Source organism: Zosterops lateralis (genome assembly GCF_965231275.1).
Source record: "Zosterops lateralis genome assembly, chromosome: 7".
In the NCBI taxonomy this organism is placed as follows: Eukaryota; Metazoa; Chordata; class Aves; order Passeriformes; family Zosteropidae; genus Zosterops; species Zosterops lateralis.
This window is the reverse complement of record NC_139767.1, coordinates 5,461,713-5,480,149: the sequence shown is the minus strand read 5'-3', so window position 1 is coordinate 5,480,149 and position 18,437 is coordinate 5,461,713. Positions and strand designations below refer to the sequence as shown.

Below are 18,437 nucleotides of genomic sequence, written 5' to 3'. Positions count from 1 at the left end.
AACAGCTTAGGGTCTGGTTTCCCAGAATGCAACTAGTAGTTCCATAAATACAAACCTTAAACATTGTTATGTTTGAATGCAAATTAAAAATGTGAAGCTTAAGGAAATGAAATGGCATTTTTTTATATGTAATATTTTATTTTTAAGAATACCAAAGAAAAAGAAAATCTGCTTGCCCAAATGGAAGAGGACATGAAAGATACAATGCAAGAGCTACACAAAAGCATAGATGAAAAAGAACAACATATTAAAAGTCTTCAAGATCTACTGACATCAGAAAGATCTGGCTTGTCTTTGTTACAGCACACACTTTCTCTCCGGGACTCAGAAATAACAGAATTAAAAAAAGAAATTGCTTTATCCAAAGTGAAAGAACAGCAGCGTATTGAAGAACTGAAAATCACTCACGAGAAGGATATTTGCAGACAGTTGGATAACTTGAGGAATGAGCTGGAGAAGTGTCACAGAAGAGAGATTGCAGAAGCCAAGCAGGTCTATGAAGAAGAAATTATTTTGAAATATAAAAATGAACTTGAGCAGTTTAAAAAAGAGCTCTGTGCTTTGAATTCTGAAGAACACATTCAGAATTTGAATGGCATAATAATTGACTTAAATGTAAGGCTTCAAGAGTCTGAAATTAGTAAAGAAAATTTGAGGAAGAAACTTGAAAACCAACGGGAAGACTTTCAGAGGGAAAAATCTCAAATAGAAACTAAATACAAGGATTTAATTGATGGCCTTAAGTATCAACTTGCTTATGCAGAAGAGCAAGTGAAGGAAGCCCAGCAATATAAAAAAGAAAAGCAGTCCTTGAATGAAGAGATTCAGAAACTGAATTCCTACATCCAGAAATTAAATGAAAAGCAGCTTCATGAGGCTGGAAAAAGTATAGATTTAAGGCAAAAGTGTGATGGAGAGATTGTCTCCAATAAAACATTATTAGAATTGAGAGAAAACCAGATTTTATCAGGGATATCTCAGTTGCAGGGAGTGGGTCTTGGGGAGATGTGGGGCAGAGCACAACAGTCAGAAGGCAGAGATGAGCCAGTGCATGGAAAACTGGAGTTCCAGCATGACTCCTCAAGGGATCAATTAGAAGAAAAAAATAATTTAGAGATCATGAAGGATAATGGAAATAGTGAAGGGGAGAACCTGTCTGAGGAACCCTTGTCAGAACTAGGGCTTTTCAGTGGTGATGAAGGTATATTGGCTAAATACCTTATTTCCACAGACACTCCAGAAGACTCCTGTGTGTCCAGCTCTTCAGAGGGCCATGCCATTGAGGAGGGCAGATGCAGCATGTATGGGTTAGACAACAGCGTGCTCCTAGAACCCAGCAGGGATTTTATTTCTCCTCCATTAAACTCTAGCCTTGATGAGAGGACATGTCTTAGTGGCTTGGCTCAGGACATGTTTGCAGAGGCAGAGGTGAGAGCAGAGGCCTTTGTTTCAGATGTGTCTGATGGCTCCCTGCAGCAAAACAGAATTGGAGACCTCAGTGACATAGAGGGGGGTGATGAGATGATGTGTTTAGCAGAGAGACATCTGAAGCCAGCTGAACTGCTCCATCAGGAGTCAGCCTTGGAAATGCCTTATCAGGACACCAAAGAGCCTGTTCAGAATTGGGAAAAAGCCGTGTCTGGGCTCTCTCACATGCATGTGGAACTGGAGAACGACCGTGAAGCAGGGATCTGCTCTGAAGAAGAATTTCTTCACAAAATGGAGAAGGAGAAAGAACTTGAAAATAAACTCATGCTTTTAGTAAAGCAGCAGGGTGAGGATGGAGGCCAGTCATCTCTAACACAAGTGTCAAACCCCTCTGCTTGGCTAGAAATGGTGAAAGACCTCCAGGAGGAGAGAGACATGTTGGTGATGCAGCTGCGAGCTCAGGAGCAGTTAGTGAGAGATGCTCAGGAGCAGCAAACAGGTTCTGATTCCGTGGGAAGCAAAGTGCAACCTCTTTTTGGCCATCAGTTGGCAGCTTTGCAAAGTCAAAGGGATCAGATGCAAAGCCAGCTTAATGCTCAGAAGGCTGAAAACCAGAGAATAGCAGAGCTGTTCAGTCAGAAAACCATATCTGAAGAGACATTGCTGAAAGAACAGGAGTTGCTCAAAGCTGAAATCAGTAATAAAGAACAAAATTTAGCACTTTTATTGAAGGAAAATACAGCCTTAAGAGAGAGATTATCCAAGGTGGAGGAGAATCTAGTGAAAACAGAAAAAGCACTAGCAGAGAATGCTAGCATCATTGAGGACCTGGAGAAAAACATCCATGACCTTAATAGTGAAATGGAAAACATCAAAAAAATACAGGAGTGTGAAAGACTGAGCTATGAGGACAGGTTAAACCTCAGCAACCAAGAAATTAATAAACTTACTGCTGAAATAAAGGAAAAGACTACTGAATACAGCGAGGAAAAAAGCCAGTTGACTGAAGAAATTGCCCAGTTGAAAAAGGCTCATTTGGAGCTTGAGGCTCGCTGGCAGGAGTCCTGTCAGGCTGCCCAGGAGGCTCAGTCCAAGGTGGAGAAGCATTACAAAGAGGAAATGGAGAAGATGGAGGCTCAGCACCTCGCTGAATTAACTGAAGTGAGTTTGGCACACGAGAGAGAGGTATGAAACCCTGATAACTGCAGGAGTCATGGGATTTTGGAATGCTTTAAGGTAGCCATTGCAAATGTTTGTATGCCTGTTTTCAGATAAAAGAATTAAATGCTGAAATAAAAGACAAAGTGGAAGAACAACAGAAGTTGGAAGAGAAAAGAAAGGAAGAGATTGCTATAATAAAAAAGGTACCTGCTGTAATTTGGTTCATTTTGGAAAAATGAAGTCATTAAGCATTGTCATGTAAGCAGTGTAAACATTTCAGAGATGCAAAATTCTATTTATTGGGTTTTTTCTGTGGTGTTTTTGATTTGGGATAAGGAGGAAGGGAGAATTCTTGTTCCATAATTAAGGCTAAACAAACATATTTTGAAGAAAGCTTTTCAGCGGAGTGTTCTGTGCAGGTTCATGAGCGAGAGCACGACCGGGAACTCTCTGAGCTGGCAGCTAAACACTCTGAGGAAATGGAGAAGCTCCGTGCTGAGCTGAAGGAAGAGCAGAGGCACCTGTTAGATGAACTCCAGCAGCAAATGGAAGCCACACACAGAGCAGAGCATGAGCAAGCTCAGCTCCAATCCCAGGTAAAAAAACAGAAACACAATGATTAATATAGTTCCCAGCTGACTGTTGGTGATCTCCAGCAAACACAGAAATCAAGGAGCCTTCTCCTTAATTTTTGTGGATATTACATGTGCGCTTTCACACAGTGCTGCAGCCAAAAAAAAAAAGGAATGTTCTCTTCTTGGTGGTAGTAGATATTTTTTAGAGGAGTTCTCCAGAATCCTCACTGCAGTTATACTATAATGTTAATTCTGAAGAAAACTAGATGTTTAAATTGATTATTTTAAGAGAGAAAAAACAGCTTTCTAATTATTTGTCTTGGCAAGTTTAACAAGTATATTTTATAAAGGATATAAACCCCTTCCACTTTTTAATTATCCCACTGTTAATAATTAGGAATGCTTTCTTGCTAAGCTGAAGTGTGAAAACCTGACTTTTACTTCCATATATTTCCTGGGTTTTTGAACACTTCCACTAAATGAAAGGTGGAAATGGAAAGAATATGTCTAGTGTTAGGTCCAATTACAACCCATTGGTACACTGATTAGTTTACTTAGGAATTGAGAAATGGTGAATTTTATTTCTACTTCTCCAATATCACTTAGGACTGTGTTAACAAATTATAACCAACAGCATACATAAGGAATTCTTTCAATAGACAGTGAAAGGCTGAGGTGAACTTGTGTTCTGCTTTGATGTGAGGAAGTGGACAGATACAGGATGTTTTGTAGGAAATGAAGAGGCAGGTAAGGAAATCTTTTTACATTGCACTGAAAACATTCAAGTCATTTTTAAGCGTTCCTTTAAGGGTCTTGCCAGAAACAAACATGCTCCAAGTACAGAAGGGCAAAACTTAAGTGTGTTTAACAGTCAAAACTGTAACTGGTCGTGAAAAAGCAAGCACATTTATTGGAGGGGAGGGAGAAACCCTTTTTTACTCCACTGCAGACACTGCACAACCTTGAACTGGAAGCTTTACGCCTGACCTTAAACAATATGCACACCTCTCAGCTGGAGCTTACACAGTCCAACTTAAGGAAAGAGAAGGAGACTGCCCTGATGGAGCTGCGGGAGATGCTCAATGACAAACGGGCTCAGGAGGTGGCAATTCTGCAAAGCCGCCACCAGCTGGAGTGGGAGAAGATTAAAGAGCAGTGTCTGAAGGAAAAAGAAGACCTTAAGTCCAAGTATCAGCAAGAGCTAGGTATTAAAAACTGGGGAATAAGTGTTTCCTTCCTGCATGGGTTCCTTGGTGTAAAGCTGGCCTGTGAATGACAGCTGGTTATTACCTCTGATATGGGCAGAACTGCTGTGCACAGTGCATGTTTTATGTATGAAAATGAAGTTGTGCAGACCTAAGTTTAATTGTTCTTCATCTGCAAATTAGTGCTAAACTGAGCTACTTTCTTTCAGGAGGCTTTAGACCAAGTTCTCGTAAAGAACTTGATCAGTGCAAAGAGTAGAGCTCTTATCCCTTATATTTTGTCAGGGCTTTTCTTGCCCTGTTGTATTTCTGAGAAGATATGAGAATACTTCTTGGCTTAACCCTCAGTGTTAGGAAGGAGTTGGGAAGGAACTGAAAGGCTCAGTGAGAACCTGTAGCTGGGTGTCCTTTGAGCTGCACTTCATATAAGACTGTATTGTGGCAGAAGGCAGTTGCACCTCATTGTACTGAAGGTCTGCTGATGCTGCTCTTGGCATTGTTTGGGAAAATTCCCTCTTTCCAGGTCAGACCATTTCTGACCCATATGGCAGAGCTTGAGGAATTTCTGGGGAAAGGTGAATCTTGCAGCACTTGACTGAAGAAGTTTACAGAATCACAGCCTGGTTGGGATGAAAGGGCTCTCTGGAAATCATCAAACCCCTGCTAGAGCAGCTTCACCCAGAGCAATTTGCACAGGATTGTGTCCAGGCATGTTTTGGATATCTGAGAGAAAAAGGCTTCACAGCCTCTCTGGGCAGCCTGTTACAGGCCTCTGTCACCCTCACAGTAAAGTTGTTTTTCCTTATATTCAAATGGCTCCATGGGGAGCACTGCTAGTTGCAGGGCTCCAGGTAGACTCTTCCCTGCTCATCACACCCCTCTGAGCTCTGAAATAAGGTTTAGAAACCATTCCTTTAGTTGTCCTTCACTAAGAGAAAGAGAACATTCATTTAAGGATGTTTCTTTTTGACCTAAAGTGGGAAACCGTTTGTTACCAGCAGTAGTGCAGTGAACTGATAGCACAGTGGGGTTTGGGAGCAGGAGGAGGTCGAGATGCAGTTCTTCATATCATATCATGCTGTTAAGATGTGTTTTGTAAATGTAACTTAATACCAGTTTAATCTCTAAGTTTTCATTTCCCATGGAAAGACTTGAAATAATGGTTGCATATTATAAACTATTAAATATTATAAATAAGCCTAGGCAACAGTGCTTTGATGCTGTGGGAAGGTGGCATATAGACCTTTACAGAGTTCCTGCAAATCAAAAAAGGGGCTGAACAAGAAGCTGGAATTGAGGGAGGAGCTGGAAAGAAAGAATCTATTGGTGTTAGTGGTATCTGAGCAGATAGTGACATCTGTCTTGCAGTCTTTTTTCCCAAACATTTGTAGCAGAAATTTGAAGTTTCCTACCTGCTGCTGCTGCATGCTACTCCTTCTGTCTTTCTGAAGATGATTCTGTGCTCATAGTGGTGTGCAGTGAAATGTTAAAATGACATCACTAGTCATTTGAATTTGTATCTTTAGGGTTATTTTTCTTTGTAGTATCATGTTCTCTATAGACAAGCTTTAATAATTAAATTGAACTTTACTTTGAGTTGTCTTTGCAGCTGTAAGTTCTAGAGTGCTTGTTTTCTAAAATGAAAGTGAACAAGTGGGATGTAATGTAACAGCAGGTGTGGATAGAACCCAGCATCTTACCTTCCTCTCTGCCTGCCCATTTAAGTCCTGAATTTGATGTTGAAAATTGTGATTTCATCCATATTTCTGCTTACCATTTAATATTTTATGTAAACTTATTAATAAGTATTTTATTTCACAGTTGACCAGAGAAAGAAAATAGAATTGGAAATGGAAGAGACACATGTCCAGGCATTAGAGGTACAAATTCTGTTCTTTATACAAGGAAAAAAATATAGCTCCTTTCAGAAAACAAAAACTGGTACAAGTCACAGATCTGCCACACATTTATTGTAAAGGACAAATAAATGGAGAAAAAAAATATTAATTTACTAAACGTGTTTGCTTTAATATAATGCATGTCTTACTGTTTTAGACCCTCAAAAGAGACTGGGAATTAGAGTCTGATAGACGTTTAAAAAACGTGTGTGAGGAGCTGTGTGAAAAACATCAGAGTGAGATGATTGCACTGCAGAAATCTCTGGAAATGGACTTGGAAAAAGTCAGAGCAGAGTTGGGGCTTCTTTCTGTTGAGAATGTTCAATCTAAAAGTAAGTATTGTGGTCTGGGAGGCAGCTGTTTCATTGAACAATGACACAGCCAAGTGATTTTACAACATGTCTAAAAGCAAACACAAAATGCATTTATGTAGCTTTATTTAAAAATTGGGACAATGGCATGGGACTGTGTAGACAACAGTTTGTAAATGAAAAACTGTTTAAACCCTGGATAGCATTGTCACATTTTCACTTCCACAGAGTATGAGGTGTGAGGTGAATATTAAAGGGAGGGGCTGTTCTGCTTCCATCTGAAAACCTCTTGACAGTTGCTGAGTTAATCAAAACTGTGATTAATATTAATAAAAGCTTTTTCTGACAAAAAGTTGCATTTGGTTTGTGAATAGTTAAGGCTTAACGAAACAAATTATTGTCTCTTGGCTAACTAACAGTGTGGGATGCAGAGAACTATAAAGCAGTGCATGGAAACATTTGACTTTCAAATACTTTGCTGTTCAAGCACTTCTATGATTCCCTGAAAGCTAGTGCTTAAGCTAGAGATGTGCATTTCTATTTTTGTTGCACAGAAGTTGTACAGGATATTCATTAACAGAACTAATTTTTAATTTCAGTGAAATGTATAGAATTGGAGAGGCAGCACCAGTTAGCCATCACAGAATTACAAGAACAGCTGCAGGCTGAACATAACCAGCTCCTAGAAGACATAAAGATGAAAAGCCAAGAAAAAGAACAGGATCTTCAGAACGAGGTAAATTACATTACTTTAGTTGTTCAGAGTAGTTGATTACTCTTTATACAACAAAAACTAGACCACAAACATATCATTTGGGTGACCTGTTTGTGTTTAGGGATGTTATTGAAAAAGCGAAATGCGTCATGGAGCAGGTAAATACTCTGGGAGTTTCCACAGGAGTTCAAAATCTTTAGAATGCAGTTACCTTTGTTCAATTTTTTGCCATCTCTTCCTCTGTATTTATATTCCTAATTTTCTGGTTCCCACATTTTGTTTTTATCTGGCTGATGTCTTTTTTTTTTTTTTTTTTTTTTTTTTTTTTTTTTTTTTTTTTTTTTTTGCCAGTGAAGATAATTATGGCATCAGGAACAAATTCTTCCCTCTCAGAGGAGTGGGTGTAATAGTTGAGATGCTGCTACTCAGTATCTCTGATACTGTCAGGAGCTGAGAGCAGTGTTGTCACTGTTTCCACCTATTTCTGACAGAAGTGTTTCTTGAGTGTAAAATAAGCCCTGAGAACAAAATTGTTTAACAAGTTGTGGTGGGGTGTTATTTTTGGTTTTAACATGTTGGGTTTTTTTGTAGCTGGACCAACTTCAGGTCAAGCATGAGCAGCTCAAGGCTCAGTCACAAGAAGAAATCAGGCAGCTTTGGTCTCAGCTTGACAGCACCCGAGCAAATCGACAAGACCTAAGTGGTATGTTCACCACTGACACATTTTATTTTTTGCCTCTTCTTCATACAGAAGTACACGTAATTGACACAAAATGCTTTTAACTGTGTACCAGAAACACACAGCAAGGCCACAGTGTCAGTGGGTTGTAGCCCGGTAATCTGTCTCTAGGTTGAGGTGAGTCAGTGTCTGATGGCAGGTTCTGCAGTGTCAAAAGGCATGGTGTGACTGTGGAGAAAAGTTTACTGCTGTGCTTCTCCACTCCCTTCCTGCACACTATAAAAATATTTAGTGAAAATGAAAGGTTTTTGATTGAAATGTCAAATTAAGTATCCTGTAATTAAAAACTGGAGAAATTGGTGGTCGGTGCAATAACATGCTCCTATTTTTATTTCTGTTTCAAGACCCAGGTGTATTAAATAAAACAGTCACTTTTGCAGTGTAGTGGTTGGAGATGCCATATACTTCTGAAATAAAATATAACATGTCTTAGATGTGTATGCACAGACGTGTATAACACATTAAAAGACTTCTGGGGGAAAAAACAAAACCTAGAGACAATGACTCTGCTCTCCTTGTGTTGAGATTCTAACATGAGGTTCTTGAGTTCTGCTGGGGTAGTTAAAACAGAAGACACATGTAACATACTTCAAATACTATTTCAGATTTTGTGAATAATGTAACTCTTGGTAGCTTTTGAAAATGCTGCCTACTGTATTAGAGTTTTTCTTGGTTTGGTCATACACTAAAGTATTTTTTCTATTAGTGTATTCTTTATTTTCTAATAGTATATTCTTCTATTACTAAGTAATTTTTTTCTGTCTAGGCAGACTTTACCTTGACTATTTCATCTTTTTGTTTTGATATTACAGAATTATAGTACATAGATCTTTGTAGTATTTGCTGGAATTGTTCTCTGTAGCCCTAATCTTTAACATTTCACATGCTGTTCCATGTTTCTAATCACTCACAATCGTGTTCTTTGGACCCTTTCTGTTTCTTCATCTTTCTTGAAGGTGGTGAGACCAGAATGCAGGCCCATGGTCCAGGTGAGGATCTCTTTTGGTGTGTGAGATCTTAGAGGTGTTTTGTTTTATTCTGCTGCTCTTCATTTGAGTGATGATTTGACCATGCTTTTGGGTTGATGGTAGGATTCAAATCATAGCAGCTGCATGATGGGAATTGCTGCTTTGGTGTAAGGATGACATGGCCAGTTCAAAACAACAAAACACTTTTTTGGGTTAATTTTGTGCTAGTAGACTTTGCTGGTTAGGCAAAACCTACCCATGTCAGATTGGACTTCCCTTGCCCATGGCATTGGTGTCCCTTGTGCCTTCTTGTCACTTGATTCCTCTGGTCCCTGTGCCTGGCAGCTTCTCCCTTTGGAAGCAGGCTAGAACCATGAACATCCCTTCATGGAATCATGGAGTGGTTTGCGTTGGAAGTCACCTTAAAGATCATCTCATTTCAACCCCTGCCATGGGCAGGGACACCTTCCACCATCCTAGCCCCATCCAACCTGGCCTGAACACTTATTTCTTCTCTTACTCTTTCTGTTTGCATGTTCATTGTGAGGACTTTTTCATGCCACAAGTGCATTTTTTGGGTTTGCTACACAAAACCACATTGTGACAATCAGTTGTGTTGCTCCTGGATGGCATCCTCTGTTTCCATCAAGGTTTCTTAAGTTTCTCTTGTGTAACATAAGCAACTACTTTTCTCCAGGCAAGCTGTTTCTTTTCAAGGAACTTCTCCAAGTTCCTTCTTCTTGAAATGTATTTCCCTCTTCAGTTCATTCTTTGGGGATTTAACTAACTTGAACTATTTGAAAAGTTGAGCTATCGGGAAAATTCATCTCTCGAGATTTTTTTTTCCCTTTTTGCCTACCTTTTAACTTCCCAAAATGCTACTGCTGCTTTAATACAGAAGGTGGGGGAAGAAAGCTTTCCTTAGAGGGCTAATGAAAGGGCTGCAGTGCTGGCCATTGTTCTCACTCTCTGGAAGGAGAGCAGCTTGCTGAACCAGCCTTGGTAACCTTTTTACTACATTCCTGTTTTATTGATTGATTCTTTTAATCCATTCAGTTCAGCCTCTGAGTGCACAATGAGTAGCAAACCATCATTAAAGTAATCCAGAGTTGATTTTATTTTCCTTCCTGTGATTTTTGGTTTTCTGCAGTTTATGCTCAATTTAGCTTTGTTTGGATAGTTTTGCCTGAAGCAAACTAAATGTTCTTGAATAATTTATTCTTTCTGGGTGCTACAATAGTAAGCAGGTGTAAAGATTAACCAACAGTGCAGGACTCTGCTTGTTACCAGCCTAGTCCTGGACTGCAAGAAAACAAGGAGAGTTAACAGTGTGCTGCTGATTTTGGTTCTTACCATGAGGATGGTTTCTCTGAATGCAGTGAAACTGAGAATGTCTTCAGAGGAAGGTGTTTTTGTATTTCAGAAGTTCATTTTTCTTATCTCATTGCTATTTCCAGTAAATGGTTCTTACATCAACCTGTGATCTCTGCCTGTTATCTCCCATTGAGAAGGGAGTGGCTTGTGGGGTTTTTAGTGGAAATATTAATGGGGCAATGCCATTCCTAAACCACTGACACTCAGCAACTAAATCTAATTTTCACAGAATGACTTAGTCTAAAAATATGTATTCTTAGTGCTTGTGTTGGTTTTGCCTCTTTTCCAGAGCTAAAAGAGCAGCTCCTGGCTCGAGCATCACAGGTGAAAGAAATAGAGTGTTTAAAACAGGAGTTTGAGCAGCAACGTCAGCAGAGGAACAGGGAACATGAAGCTGAATTGGAGCAACTGAGACTGTATTTTGAAAACAAGTTAATTGTTGCTGAAGAAAACTACAGAGAAGAATTGCTTTTGTTGCATCAGAAACAGCAAGAACTGACAGATTATTCACTGTCAGAGTTGGAAATGAGTCAGGATCAAGCAGGGGACATCAGGTGATCTGATCTTTTTCCTTTCATTTTATGGCAGCATGTTTCCATTTTATTTTTCTTTAACATAAAAGATGATGTCAGCATCTAAACCTATTGGGATTGAGCATTAGGTGATGGCCCAGTCCTGTACAGTTGTTATAGTTGCCCTTTGCCTACTTTCAGTACTACACCATAAGTCATCAAGTAAATTTAACTTGATTCATGACATACCACAGTCTTAAACTTTAAAACCTTTTTCTCAGTTCTTCTGTCACACTTTTTGAAGAGCCTGCTGAGAAAGAGAGAAATGTTGCATTTGGCCAGCTAAACCAACAACTCGAACAACAACAGGTAGGATTCTTGGTATATTAAAAGTTCTACTGTTCTTTACATGCCCTGTATGAAAACTGATGTCTGATTCATAGCTCTTACAAAGAGTAATCTCAGATGTTTAGTAGGGCTTAATTATTTTTGACAAGAATATTGTAAATTGCCAAGTTTAAATAGCTCTCAGCCTCAGAGAGGCTGTTGAGCAGAACAGCTGAAACAGTGCTCTGTAATTTTATATGCTGTTTGGGTTATCCTGTGCTGAGTAAGGAGTTTATCGGTTCTCCTACACAAGTGCAGAATGCACAGTGTTTCTCTTTTTTATAGTTCAGGTAGTAATTGTGCCTGTCCTTGTTCTCTTCAAGCCAAGATGCCAGTTTGGCCCCTCTTGCATTTATGCCCCTATTTTCATGCACCTTGCTGTTACTGCAGATCTCAACATTTTTGCTCAACTTGTTTCAAGTTGACTAAGAGTTTGGAAGAGGAATTTTCCTTTCTCTCATTGAAAGAGTCTCATCATGGTTTCTTAGAAGCTAAAGATCTCTTCTAACCCTTTCTTTCTCTAGGAAGAACTTGCCTGTTTGCAGCTACAACTTAAAGAACAACACAGGCATGAATTGGATTCCTTAAGATCCTCCCTTGCCCTTCAGTATGAAGAGGACCTGATGAAAATGAAGATGGACCTGTCAGACAAATATGTAACAGAAATTGAGGCCATGAAAAGAAAGCATTGTTCAGAACTTGAGCAGCTCCGTGCCCAACTTTCAGAAGAACATTCTAAAGGTAGGATGATCTGACAGCTTGGGAAGGGAAACAGAAAGCTGCTGGTGTGGCTTATATTTCTCTTTAAACAGACTTATCTGAAGAAGTTTTCAACTTCTTACCCTAAACTATGGGGAGCATTTAATCCCTTTCATCAAGCACTTGTGGGCTTGTTGGGTTGCACTTCCAAAGATGTGGTGACCTGAAGTTGTTTATTCTGTAGTAAAAACTACTAGAACTGTGGAGCAGTTGCTAAAAGGAGTTGATCAGGTTTCCATTTTTGATGCCTATGAGGCATGCTGTCATGCAAACATTTGGATTAGCAATACATAAGTTAGTTAGCTAATTTAACACACATGGTTATAATTGTATTCCACTGTATGTTGGTTAAAAGGATTAGTAGAGCTTTTTTAATTGGCACTTATATTTCTTACCTTCAATTATTTATTTTTAATACTAGAGAGAATATCAAAACTGCTTAAAATTAGAATGTTTACAAACTTGACCCATTTGACCTTTGGGGAAATGCCTTGTGTAAATATGTTGTGCAAAGGAGGAGATAAAACTTCCATAAATCTGCCATTGCATTGCCCAGAAAGAAAGTCTCCTCCTCTTGTAGATAAGGAGGCAGGCCCTGCCACAGGTTTTATGATTATTCTGTGTGTGTTAATACTGGTAAATTCCCAAGGTGGTGATAAAATGGAACAGAGTATGAAATCATCCAGCTGAGGGGCTCTCCTTGTCTTGTAGTTAGGAGCTGTTAAAATCAATTCCAGAATGTCATTTTATTGTCTGGCTTGGATTTTTCTTTTCTTTTTCTTTTTTTCTTTCAGAAATGACCAAGCTGTGTCTCCAGGGTGCTCGAGATGTAGCATGTCAGGTTGAGATGGAGGTGGCTGAGCAAATGTCTGTGTTGGAGGAAGAGAACAAAGCCAAGCTTGCTCTCTCCAGCTCTGAGAAACAGCATATTGCAGAGCTCTCAGAGGAAATAAGGCATTTAAAGGAAGAGATTATAAAACAAAAAGAGTTTTCTGAGCAAAATGAAAAGCATCTGAAAGAAGAAATGGAAAAGGTAATTTGTGCTACAGAGTTGTTTTGTGTAGAGTTGGGCAAGCTCCAGCCTGGTGGGAAGGCCATGGGAGAGGGAGGCAGCACTTGGATTTAAAAGTCCCTGGTTTGAGGAATGGACTTGCCTGGATAGACAGAAATGTTGGAATACACTTCTGTTTTGGTGTAACTCTTGCACCTCAAAGTCTTGGAGTTGAGACAATCATACACAGTGCCTCTTTAACTCTTACATGTTAAATCAGTTGTTCCATCTGAGGGTGAACTTAGAATGGATGTTAATTCATTGCTTAAATTGTTGCAAATTTGAATTCTTATGAGAATTAGATGGGTGAAGCTCTTATTTATCAAGTCCTCCTTTCCACTCGTTTTAAAGAACCATGGATATGTGTATCCTTTTCCAGGCTTAGAAACTGATGGAGAAAGCCGGAGTCTTGTTTTGCCTTCTGTCACTGAGCAATCATTTGCTACTTTGACTTCTGGTTTTGTGCTACATGCTTTTTATGTGGCTTTTAAAAAGAGAAGTTTAAAAGGGATTTTTATTAATGTCTAATATGAACTCCTAAGATGCCCATAGCTCTGGAAATTGAACTCCTGAAAACAAAGATAAGTGACCTCAAGAGAAATCAACATAAAGATCATATTAATTCTTTAATTTTGCCTTATTTTTTCCTTATCTTCATTACCCATATTAATTCTTAATAATGCATTGAATTTAATGCATGCCAGTTTATAAATTGTCATTTCAGCCTTACTTTGATTAGGAAGGGTTACTCCACTACAGGAATTTAATCTTTCCAAGACCTTAAATACCTAAGACTGTTCACTTTGTGCACTTCAGTTTGGTTTTGGTGATTCGTTATTTTTTTCTTTTAAACAATTCTCTTCACAGGTAAAATCCAAAGTTGCTGAGGATCACAAAAATGAATTAAGAATAGAAGTCAAGAAAATAGAGAATATGTACAAAGAAAAAGAGAAGAAATGGCAATGTGAAAGTGAGGCCCAGAGAATCCTAGCAGAAGAGAAGTTGTCATTATTGCACATAGAACTGCAAACCAAAGCAGAATCTGAGAAGCAGAACTTACAAAAACAGTTTGAACTGCGTGAAGCTGAAATGATTCAACTTCAAGATCATCAAGCTGCCAGAATTCTAGAGCTGGAGAAGCTGGTGAAGGAGCAGCAAAACAACTTGCAGCAGCTGGAGGACAGCCTTGCAGGTGCCCAGGCTGTGCAGAAAGCTCAGCAGCAATATGAAGCTGACCTGGAGGCAGCCAAAGCCCTCATGGCAAAAGAAATGGAAAAAGCCACACTCTGCCTGCAGGAAGAATGTGCCTTGAAACTCCTGGAAGCACAAAACAAGTAGGTTTCCTTTAGAGGTTCACTCATTGTTGGAGTTGCTTTGTCCTATTTTAAACTTAGTGAGTGATAATGCAAGGTAGTCACTTGATGGCACTATCTGACTTACATATGTAAAGCTTGCTGTCCCAGGGAACAGCAGAACTATTATGATCTGTAGATTTTGCTTCAGGCAAAGGCATTTCAACTAGTCTAGCAAATGAAATGTAGTTGAGTTTGGTCTGCTAGGAGTACAACACAGCTCTAAGTCATATACCAGCCTTCAAAGAGAAGTGTGACAGGATATATAAGTGGGAAAATTCTCTAAATGTTTTTAAACAATTCAAATGAATGTAAACAAGCTTTTCCTGGTGAATGAAGTTTATGCTACCCATTGAATGTTGAGGTCGATGGGGGCCCCCTTTTGGTATTCTTTAGTTCTGGTCAGATGCCTGGAACTACTGAGTTTTTTCCCCTTCCTACACCTGTTGTTTCAAGTGAATGAAGGGAAGTAAACAACTGCATTGTTGGTATTTGCATGCATTGCTTCACATTTATCCCTTTTTCCCTTCCCAAAAATATGTTCACAGAACAAGACTGGAGAAATAATGACTGTAAGAAAACACTGAAAGCAGCAACTTAACTTTTAGATAACTGGGGTTTTTTTAAGTTATTGGTGTCTGTATGTAAAAATACTGTAGTTACTGATTGCAGTAAATGGCAGTTACTAAATCTGCTGCCTCAAGCCTTAAGCAGAACTCAGCTGGGTTTGAAGGAGCCCCCAAGTATCTCACATACACCTCCACAGTGATTTTATGTCTGTCTTTACCAGATGTTTTTAGAGGTGTTTGTTATGACAGTTCATTTATTTGCACTCAGCACATTTGAGATGTAGCAATGTGTACACCATGAGGTGCTGTCATGGAAGTGTTTCTCAGGCATGTTCTCTGTATTTGTAAGTTAATAGGGGTGCCAGTTTCTCTAGTAATAACCAGATACTCCCAAGTGACATTGCAGAAACATTTAATTACATGGCTGTGAAATCACCATTGTGGCTTGCTTTGAATTTAGTTCTGTATTTGAAGCATCTTGTAAAACTTGTGGAGGCTAAGTGAGGTCTATTTATTTTCCTTGGATAATTATTTATTAGCTCAATTATGCAAAAAAACCCCAAAGCAACAGTGACTTTTTTACAATAGTCTCTTAATTTTCTTGGAAATAATGCAGGTTTATGGAGGAACACAATGCAATGACTCAGAAATTCACAACAGAGCAAGAGATTCTTCTCCAACAGCTGAAAAAGAAACATGTGGATGAGCTGGAACTCCAAAGTCAGCAGCTACAGGAGAAGCATAAGCAGCAGATTTTGTCTCTGACAGCTGATTTTCAGGCAAAACATCAAACTGAAATTGAGACACTTAAATCTACCCTGGAAAATAAACATCAGATTCAGCTTGAAAGTTGTGTTGCTGAACTACAGGCAAAGCATCAGGCCCAAATCGATGAGCTGGAGGTTAAACACTTATCAAATCTGGATTCCTTGGAGTCTTCCTACCTATCTGAAATTCAGACTGTAAGAGATGAGCACATTCAGGCTCTGGAGAAGCTACAGCTGCAGCACAGGGAGCAGCTGCAAGAGCAGGATAAAATGCATCAGGCACAACTGCTTCAGGAGATTGAGATGCTGAAATTAAAGCATGCTGAAGAACTTCAGCTCTCTCAAAATAATTTGAAAATTGAGCTAGCTACTGTTAATATGGAAAGGCTTAGAACCATGGCTCTTGAAGCAGAAGAAGCTCATAAGGTGAGTCAGAAAGAAAACCTGTCATAGGAGGTAAAATTTCATGACACATTGTGTGGGATCACCTTTTCCTTTGTTCCCAGGGGATGTATTCACAACCTCTTTGTGCCAGCACTGACACATTGTGTGTGGCCATATGATGAGCTGAAACAGCAAACTCCAGCTGAAAATTGAATCCATCTGTTCCTTCCTGCCCCAAATGCTCAGGCTAAAGAGTTTTCTATATCCTTTGTGGAAAAGGTACAAATGAGGTGGATCTTTGAACATTTTTAATATTGGAGGGTCTCCATTTTGTGGCTCAGACCTTCTCTACCCAGCAGAGCTATTATGTAGTTCTTCAGTAAGTGATTAGACCAAAATAAATGCAATTCTGGAGGTTAAGCCACATCTCTAGGAATCTTAAGATCCTTCTGAATAAAACTTACACTAGATAAGAAAAATAAACCCATTTAAATGCTTTAGAGGGTATATATATGCTCATCCTTCATGAAACAATGTTGTTCCTATTTCCTTTAAAAGCTTTGATCCAGCAGGACATGTGCTTGACAAATGGGTTGCAAAGATATTTGTACTTACATTTTTTCCCTCCTTTTTTTTTTTTTTTTTTTTTAATTAATGCTTACACAGGATGATCTGAACACAGCTCTTCGAAATCAAAGGCACTTGCTAGAAGAGGAAAAACGTCTGGCTCTGGATCTGTTACGTGAGGAAGTGTTGCAGATGGAGAAAAACCACAGGAAAGCCCTCCAAGAGCTTAAGGATCTTCATGAGGCAGATATTAGGAAACATAAGGAAGAGTACTCCAGGGAGTTGGAAGAAGAATTGGGGAAACTAAAAGCACAGCATGAACGTGAGCAAGAGGTCAGAATGCTGCTAATACCTAAACCCAAAACAATCCATATTTTATCACAAAGTAAATTCAGTTTTATTAAGCTTAGAAATAAGGCTGGATATCTAGCTGGTTTTTGAGGTTTTTTAATAGTGGCAATAATAAGAGGATACAATCTGACTTCTGCAGATGCAAGCAGCCTCTGGTGTTATATATTACACTCATATAGTAGGAAAAGTCACAAAGAAAATGAGCTTTATCCAGCTATAGCCACAAAACACATTAAGTTAAAATATTACTGACTATTGCTTTTTTGCTTACTAAATTGAAAATTTGATCATGTTCCAAATAACCCTTATATCACTTTCAGGAGAATAGATTGCCTGGGGAGGAAGTTTCATTAGTTTCCTGGGAGGTTCTGATGAGTTTTCAGTCTTCAAGTGCATCATCCTAGAAACAGGATTTGTCTATTCTGATGACTACAGTGACTCTACTTAGAGAGAATAATAGGGAAAAAAAAGCCCTAAATGAGCAAAAATCTCTCAAACCTTTCACTGTTGTATCCCAGGATAATTCATTAAATAAAGATGTGTAATGTTTGCTCCCAATTGAAAAAGTGAAGTCACATCTTAACAAAATATCCTCTCCCTCCTTTTTTTCTCCCCCTCTTTCCTTTTTTTTTTTTTTGTTTTTTAGTTATCTTTTAGGGAAGTTTCTGTTGGAAAGAATAAGTCAGGAATACTTTGTTAGTCTGACCTGATGGTCTCATGAATACAGGAGATACTTGATACCTAATGCCTGGTTGCTTCTTATCTATTTTTATCAACCTGCTTTTTTCTATACTCAGCATGGTGATAGACAGCAGCCCTGTGTGACCTTGAGGATTGTGAATGTACCCTTCAGAATTTGGTTTAGCTTGATGGGTTTGGTTTGGTTACATTTTTTGCTTAATTGCAACACTGTGGCTCAAATATTTTATGTTCCTTCCTTGTCTGCAGCTGTATGCTTCTGCATCAGCCACTGAAGTAGAATCTGTGAGAACAGCTCTTCTGGCTCAATTTGAGGAGGTAAAATTGAAGCAGCAGCTTCAGTTCCAGGAGGAGATTGAGCTGCTGAAGTGTCAGTCAGAGGTGCTGCTGGAGCAGCAGATTGCACAGCTGAAGGTAGGCTCTGGTGAAAATGCACTTCTGAGTATGCACTGGGAGTGTGTTTCACTGAAAAAGGGCAATTGGTATAAGATTTTTCTTCTTCATTCTCTAAAATGGCAGTCTGAGTGAGATCTCTCCCGTGCTTCACAATGTTAGAATTAGAAAAACAGCCCTGTAAATAAAGCAATGTTCTGTGAGCAATTGTCTTTATCACAGAGTTGTCTTGAAGTCCTGAACTGGATATGGAGTGTCCTTCAGCCAAAACG

The 18,437-nt window shown here is 39.1% G+C and overlaps 1 protein-coding gene across 9 annotated transcripts in view; it reads left to right on the top strand.

The window, feature by feature from the left end:
* The window catches only part of PCNT (pericentrin), a 70,972-nt gene that overhangs the window by 11,064 nt on the left and 41,471 nt on the right, over positions 1-18,437 (top strand). For 6 of the 9 annotated variants that reach the window (XM_083864961.1, XM_083864964.1, XM_083864960.1 and 3 more), the window contains exons 7-23: positions 148-2,613; positions 2,700-2,792; positions 3,009-3,185; positions 4,114-4,369; positions 6,191-6,249; positions 6,425-6,599; positions 7,178-7,314; positions 7,885-7,996; positions 8,989-9,021; positions 10,664-10,928; positions 11,168-11,255; positions 11,798-12,014; positions 12,827-13,065; positions 13,951-14,417; positions 15,621-16,197; positions 16,822-17,055; positions 18,022-18,186. In XM_083864961.1, coding sequence (XP_083721087.1) covers positions 148-2,613; positions 2,700-2,792; positions 3,009-3,185; positions 4,114-4,369; positions 6,191-6,249; positions 6,425-6,599; positions 7,178-7,314; positions 7,885-7,996; positions 8,989-9,021; positions 10,664-10,928; positions 11,168-11,255; positions 11,798-12,014; positions 12,827-13,065; positions 13,951-14,417; positions 15,621-16,197; positions 16,822-17,055; positions 18,022-18,186 — 5,760 coding nt within the window. The remainder of the gene's footprint in view (positions 1-147; positions 2,614-2,699; positions 2,793-3,008; positions 3,186-4,113; positions 4,370-6,190; positions 6,250-6,424; positions 6,600-7,177; positions 7,315-7,884; positions 7,997-8,988; positions 9,022-10,663; positions 10,929-11,167; positions 11,256-11,797; positions 12,015-12,826; positions 13,066-13,950; positions 14,418-15,620; positions 16,198-16,821; positions 17,056-18,021; positions 18,187-18,437) is intronic. The other 3 variants (XM_083864962.1, XM_083864966.1, XM_083864963.1) reach the window with 2 other exon arrangements.